General features: G+C 41.8%; 1 protein-coding gene across 2 annotated transcripts in view; it reads left to right on the plus strand.

Moving 5' to 3' along the window:
• ZNF564 (zinc finger protein 564) overlaps nt 1–5,841 on the plus strand; it is a 37,404-nt gene extending 31,563 nt beyond the window's left edge. The window contains exons 2-4 of one of the 2 annotated variants that reach the window (XM_011994013.1): nt 2,522–2,648; nt 2,855–2,915; nt 3,305–5,841. In XM_011994013.1, coding sequence (XP_011849403.1) covers nt 2,522–2,648; nt 2,855–2,915; nt 3,305–4,775 — 1,659 coding nt within the window. In that variant the 3' untranslated portion in view covers nt 4,776–5,841. The remainder of the gene's footprint in view (nt 1–2,521; nt 2,649–2,854; nt 2,916–3,304) is intronic. The other variant, XM_011994012.1, reaches the window with a different exon arrangement.
• Nucleotides 5,842–7,067: the final 1,226 nt, after the last annotated feature.

The following is a 7,067-nucleotide window of genomic DNA, read 5'->3' on the forward strand; positions in this document are numbered from 1 at the left end:
TTTTGAGACGGAGTCTCGCTGTGCTCCCAGGCTGGAGTGCAGTGGCGTGATCTCGGCTCACTGCAAGCTCCGCCTCCCGGGTTCACGCCATTCTCCCGCCTCAGCCTCCCAAGTAGCTGAGACTACAGGTGCCCGCCACCACGTCTGGCTAGTTTTTTGTATTTTTAGTAGAGACGGGGTTTCACCATGTTAGCCAGGACAGTCTCGATCTCCTGACCTCGTGATCCACCCGCCTCAGCCTCCCAAAGTGCTGGGATTACAGGCTTGAGCCACCGCGCCCGCCCTACAAAAAATTTAAAAATTAGCTAGGCGTTGTGTCTTGTGACTATAGTTCTAGCTACTTGGGAGGCTCGGGAGAGAGGATCACATGAGCCCAGGAGATGAAGACTTCAGTGAGCTATGATCATGCCACTGCACTCCAGTGTGGATGACAGAGCAAGTTCCCATTTCTAAGAAAACCGAAAGAACCCATCTTTCTCCTTATTTTATTTTGCCTTGACATTACACAATGTAATACCACACAGTGACTGGTCAGGAATCATTTCCTCTTGAAATCTGAGAAAGAGGATTTTATGTTCTTTTGGAGAAAAGTACTGCTGATCCCTTCATGTGTTTTATAATCATGGTCAAATTCGCCATCAAACCATCTGGACTTGAATGAAATCCCTCAGAAATTGCAACTCTTAACCTGTTCCTCAAGGTTAGCAAGGCATAGGGTACCTTGTTATATATCTGCCAGAAAAAACTATTCTGGCATTTTGTTTTCTTAGTATGTGTGCGTATATAAGGTAAAAATAGGTGGGAAACTGCCCTTGACGTTCATGACTATGGGGATTTTGCTGGGTGAGGGGGTGCTGCCTAAGTTGCCATACCTTCTTCCTCATACCTGAGTCGTATCATCCCAATAGCTTCCTAGCCTACTGAAATGGGATAGAGTCAAAGGAATCAGTAAGTCTATAACAAATATTATACATGCAGGTTAAAATGAATACTTTTACAGAGGAATATTTTCATTCAGCCAACTTGATCTGTTATGTCTAATGGCTTGGAATCCTTCAGGAAAGTATGGTCAGCTGGATTTTGTCAGAAGGTGGATTTCTATGGGCCTTCTGGCCTCTCTTGTTTGATGAATGGAACAGAAGAAAATTGTTCCACTTCTTCAGTGTGTATGTATTTATTCATGGGAACCTTTTTCAGATTTTATCCTGTGTTTCTTTTTCTTTTTCTTTTTTTTTTTTAGACAGAGTTTTGCTCTTGTCACCCAGACTGGAGTGCAGTTGTGGCTCACTGCAACCTCCACCTCCTGGGCTCAAGCGATTCTCCTTCCTCAGCCTCCCAAGTTGCTGGTATTACAGGCGCCCACCACCATGCCTGGGGGATTTTTTGTATTTTTTGTAGAGACAGGGTTTTACCATGTTGGGTTGCTGGTTTCAAACTCCTGATCTCAGGCAATCCACCTGCCTCTGCCTCCTAAAGTGCTGGGATTACAGGCGTGAGCCACTGCACCTGGCCTACCCCGTGTTTCATGGAATGCTGATTGGTGTGAGACATGAAAGGAAATGGAAGTTTTTCCCAGAAGGAATGATGATCTTAAAATTTTTTTTGAGACAGAGTGTCTCTCTGTCCTCCAGGCTGGAGTGCAATGGCACAATCTCGGCTCACTGCAACCTCTTGTCTCCCGGGTTCATGCTATTCTCCTGCCTCAGCCCCCGAGTAGCTGGGATTACAGGCGTGCGCCACCACGCCTGGCTAATTTTTTTGTATTTTTAGTAGAGATGGGGTTTCACCATGTTGGTCAGGCTGGCCTCAAACTCCTGACCTCGTGATCTGCTTGCTTGGGCCTCCCAAAGTGCTGGGAATACAGGCGTGAGCCACCGGGCCCAGCCAAAATTTATTTTCTTTGTATAGCATTTTATTTGTTTCTCCAAGGTGAACTGGATCCTAGCATTAGAGACCAATAAAACTTGTAGTGACTACAGTAAAAATGTAGAGATCAGTTGCATATTTTCATGGGGTAATTAAATTTATGAGAAAGTGAATGTAGACAGAATTCTGACAACCATATTTATTTATCATAAAATAAATGGAGACCACCACATCATTTGTCAACTTGTTTTTTTTTGTTTTTGTTTTTGTTTTTTTGTTTTTTATTTGAGATGGGGTCTCTCTCTGTCACCCAGGCTGAAGTGCAGTGACGTGATCTCGGTTCACTGCAACTTCCGCCTCCTTCGTTTAAGCAATTCCCCTGCCTCAGCCTCCTGAGTAGTTCGGATTACAGGTATACGCCACCATGCCCAGCTAATTAAGTGTATTTTTAGTAGAGATGGGGTTTCACCATGTTGACCAGGCTGGCCTCAAGCTCCTGACCTCAGGGGATCTGCCTGCCTTGGCCTCCCAAAGTGCTGGGATTGCAGGCATGAGCCACCGCACCTAGCCGTTTGTGAACTTTTATGAATTGGGTTTACATCCCTGTACTGTCATCTCATTCTTTCTCCTGCGTTGCGTATTTGGGATGTTTTAGGACTCAGTGGCCTCCGAGGATGTGGCTGTGAACTTCACACTTGAGGAGTGGGCTTTGCTGGATCCTTCCCAGAAGAAACTCTACAGAGATGTGATGCGGGAAACCTTTAGAAACCTGGCCTGTGTAGGTAAGGATGACATCATTCCTTCTCTTAGTCAATTAGAGAAGAAGTATTTCTTGCTCTTTAACGCTGTTTCATGATGTCAGATGTGGAAAAGGAAATACTTGGGTGAATAAATCAGGGTTGTTTGCACCTGATCATGAACTTAGAATCTAGTCAGTTTTCTGTAATGTCTATCCGTTCATAAGGATTTTTTTCTGACTATATTTTAGGAAAAAAATGGGAAGACCAGAGCATTGAAGATTGGTACAAAAATCAGGGGAGAATTTTAAGGTAATTTGCACTGACAAGAGAAAGCAATGTCCCCTTCTTAGTATGTCATGAAATTTTAAAAATAAGGAAACAAACCAGTAAGCCCAGCTTCAAATTTATTTATTCCTACAACTTTTTCACCAGAAAAAGAAAAAGTGTGACATAGATGTTTAGTGTTGCAAAATCATTCACTTGGAAATAGTATTAAGAAACTGTATATATGAATATCACTTTTTTGATAATAGCCACTGTCGAGCCCTCTTGCAGAGCATTCCATCTCTTCACTTTCAAACAATTCATACAGGCCTGAAAACCTACCCTTTCCCCGATTATGGTAAAAATGTAAGTCGAAAAACTATTAATAAATATAAAGTCACAAGCCATTAAATCATGCTTTCTGTTTTTTCCAGCAATCATACGGAAGAGGGACTCAGTGAAAGTAAAGAATATGATCAATGTGGAGAAGCCTTCAGTCAGATTCTCAATCTTAATCTGAACAAGAAAATTCCTACTATAGTAAGACCATGTGAATGTAGTTTGTGTGGGAAAGTCTTCATGCATCATTCATCCCTTAGTAGACACATCAGATCTCACCTTGGACACAAACCTTATGACTATCAGGAATATGGAGAGAAACCATACAAATGTAAGCAGTGTGGGAAAGCCTTCAGTTCTTGTCAATCCTTTCGAAGACATGAAAGAACTCACACTGGTGAGAAACCCTATGCATGTCCGGAATGCGGGAAAGCCTTCATTTCTCTCCCAAGTGTTCGAAGGCACATGATTAAGCACACTGGAGATGGACCATATAAATGTCAGGAATGTGGGAAAGCCTTTGACCGCCCCAGTTTATTTCAAATACATGAAAGAACGCACACTGGAGAGAAACCCTATGAATGTCAGGAATGTGCAAAAGCTTTCATTTCTCTCCCAAGTTTTCAAAGACATATGATTAGGCACACTGGAGATGGACCTTATAAATGTCAGGAATGTGGAAAAGCCTTTGACCGCCCCAGTTTATTTCGCATACATGAAAGAACTCATACTGGAGAGAAACCCCATGAATGTAAACAGTGTGGGAAGGCCTTCATTTCTTTCACAAATTTTCAAAGTCATATGATTAGGCACACTGGGGATGGACCTTATAAATGTAAAGTATGTGGGAGAGCCTTTATTTTTCCCAGTTACGTTCGAAAGCATGAAAGAACTCATACTGGGGAGAAACCCTATGAATGTAATAAATGTGGTAAAACCTTCAGTTCTTCCAGTAATGTTCGAACACATGAAAGGACTCACACTGGAGAGAAGCCCTATGAATGTAAGGAATGCGGGAAAGCCTTCATTTCTCTCCCAAGCGTTCGAAGACACATGATAAAACACACTGGAGATGGACCTTATAAATGTCAGGTATGCGGTAGAGCCTTTGACTGTCCCAGTTCATTTCAAATACATGAAAGAACTCACACTGGAGAGAAACCCTATGAATGTCAGGTATGTGGGAAAGCCTTTATTTCTCTTAAAAGGATTAGAAAACATATGATACTGCACACTGGAGATGGACCTTATAAATGTCAGGTATGTGGTAAAGCCTTTGACTGTCCTAGTTCTGTCCGAACACATGAAAGAACTCATACTGGAGAAAAACCCTATGAATGTAAAGAATGTGGGAAAGCCTTCAATTATGCCAGTTCCATTAGAATACATGAAAGAACTCATACTGGAGAAAAACCCTATGAATGTAAGCAGTGTGGGAAAACGTTCAGTTATTCCAGTTCCTTTCAAAGACATGAAAGAGCTCATAATGGAGATAAACCTTATGTAAGGAATGTGGGAAAGCTTTCATTTATCACAGAACCTTCGAATACCTGTGAAAATGCATAGTGGAGGACAGTTCTACAAGTATCTACATATCCAAAGAATATGGAAAGTCTTCAGTTTGCTTTCTGGGTTTCGGACTTGTTTGGGATCTCACCCCTTTGTCCTGTTTCTCACTTTTGGAATAGGAATGTCTATCCTATGCCTGTCTCGTATTTTGGAAATACACAACTAGTTTGGTTTTCACAGGTTCGGAGCTGAAGAAGGATTTTGCCTCAGCATGAACTGAATCTCATCCATATCTGAGTTTTGTGATATTGAGATGACACTTTAGAGTTTGAGTTTAAACATTAGGCTTCATGCTGGAATTAACTGAGACACTTGAGGCCTTTAGGATGAGATGAATATATTTTACATGTGATGACATGGATTTTGGGGGCCGGAGGTGTAATGTTTTGGCTGAGAGTGTATGCCCCCTCAGATTAATATGTTGAAACCTTACCCCCACCCCCATCCCCGTATTGTGATGGTATTTGGAGGCCCTGTCTCTGGTGGTTTTTAGGACTGGAGGACATCATGAAGATGGAGGCCTCGTAATTGGGATTAGTTTCCTGATACGAGTCCCTAGAGAGCTAGCTTTGCCCTTCACCATGAGAGGGTGCAGTGAGAAGATAGCTATCTTTGAACCAGGAAGCAGGCCCTTACCAGACACGGGCTCTGCCAGTGCCTTGATATTGGACTTCCCAGCCTCCCAAACTGTGAGAAATAAATGTTTGTTGATGAATTAAGCTTTCCAATTTATGGTATTTTGTTTTAGCAACCCAAGCTAAGACACAATCCAATTTTAAAATGGAGGAAAGGACTCGAATAGACATTTCTCCAAAGAAGATATCCAGATGGCCAATAAGCACGTAACAATGCTCAACATCATTGGTTGTTAGGGAAATACAAATCAAACTCAAGACATACATACCATCTCATTAGGATTAGTAGTATCAAAGATGGAAAACAATACTGACAAGGATGTGGAATGTTTGAGAACCTTGTGCACTATCACGGGGAATGTACAATGGTATAAGCCTGCTGAAAACAGTATGGCAGATCCCCAGATTAAAATGTAGAAATGACATATCAGCATTTCCATTTCTGGGAAAATAAAAAGATTGAAAGCAAAGTCTCAAATAGGTTTTGTGCACCTGTGTACATAGCATCATTCACAATAGGTAAACTCTGGAAACTACTCAAGTTTTCATCAACAGATGAATAAACAAAAGGAAGTTTATACATACAAGAGAATATTGCTGAACCTTAGGAAGGACATTTTCACATATGCTGCAAGATGAATCTTGACATGCTGAGTGAAATGGGCCATTCATACAAAGACAATACTGTTATGATTCTACTTATATCAGGTATCTAGAGTAGTCATATTGATAGAAAAAGTACAATACCATTTGCCATGGGTTAGGGAAATTGGATGATGGATATTTAATGGGCATAGAGTTTCAATTTTGCAAAATAAAAAGGGTTCTAGAGATGGATGGTGATGGTGGTTGCACACTAGTATGAATGTTCTTAATGGCACTGAACTGCACACTTAATTATGATGATGAATTTTATGTATGTTTTACACACACAAAAGGGGAAAAAGGCTACCGTACTGCACAGACTTTGTGGGACCTTCAGGTTACCAAGATACTCTAGGTCTCTCTCTTTTTCTGTCCCCCAAGCTGGAGTGCAGTGGCGAGATCTTGGCTCACTGCACCCTCCGCCTCCCGGGTTCAAGTGATTCTCATGCTTCAGCCTCTTGAGTAGCTGGGATTACAAGTGTGCACCACCACACCCAGCTAATTTTTGTATTTTTAGTAGAGATGGGGTTTCCTCTTATACACATCTAGATGTGTATAAGAGACAGGTCTTGAACTGCTGATCTCAAGTGATCTGCCCGCCTCGGCCTCCCATAGTGCCGTGCCGGGGTTACAGGCGTGAGTCACTGTGCCTATTCTCTAGGTCTCTTTCCTACTTGTTTTCAGCACTGTTTTTTTTTTTTTTGTTTTTCTACCCATGAGGGACCTGTCCCTACACAGTCCATTAGTAGGCATTTAGATTTGATACTCAGGATTGACTCCCCTGTCTCCTGCCCCCTTCACTGTAGACCTGGACCCCACTCCCAGAGCCAGGGTCTGTGATAACCACCTCCTTTTATTGAGGATGGATAATTTTAATTTCCTCTGCACACTATTCACCGACATATATATCAAATATATATCTGATAATTTAAGCAAATAGAAATTTTTTCCTCAGAAACAGATCTTTAAGAATATGAGAAGAAAGTAGCAGCATATAGTGTCCAGAAAA

The sequence above is a fragment of the Mandrillus leucophaeus genome, unplaced genomic scaffold, assembly GCF_000951045.1.
Source record: "Mandrillus leucophaeus isolate KB7577 unplaced genomic scaffold, Mleu.le_1.0 Scaffold440, whole genome shotgun sequence".
Taxonomy (NCBI): Eukaryota; Metazoa; Chordata; class Mammalia; order Primates; family Cercopithecidae; genus Mandrillus; species Mandrillus leucophaeus.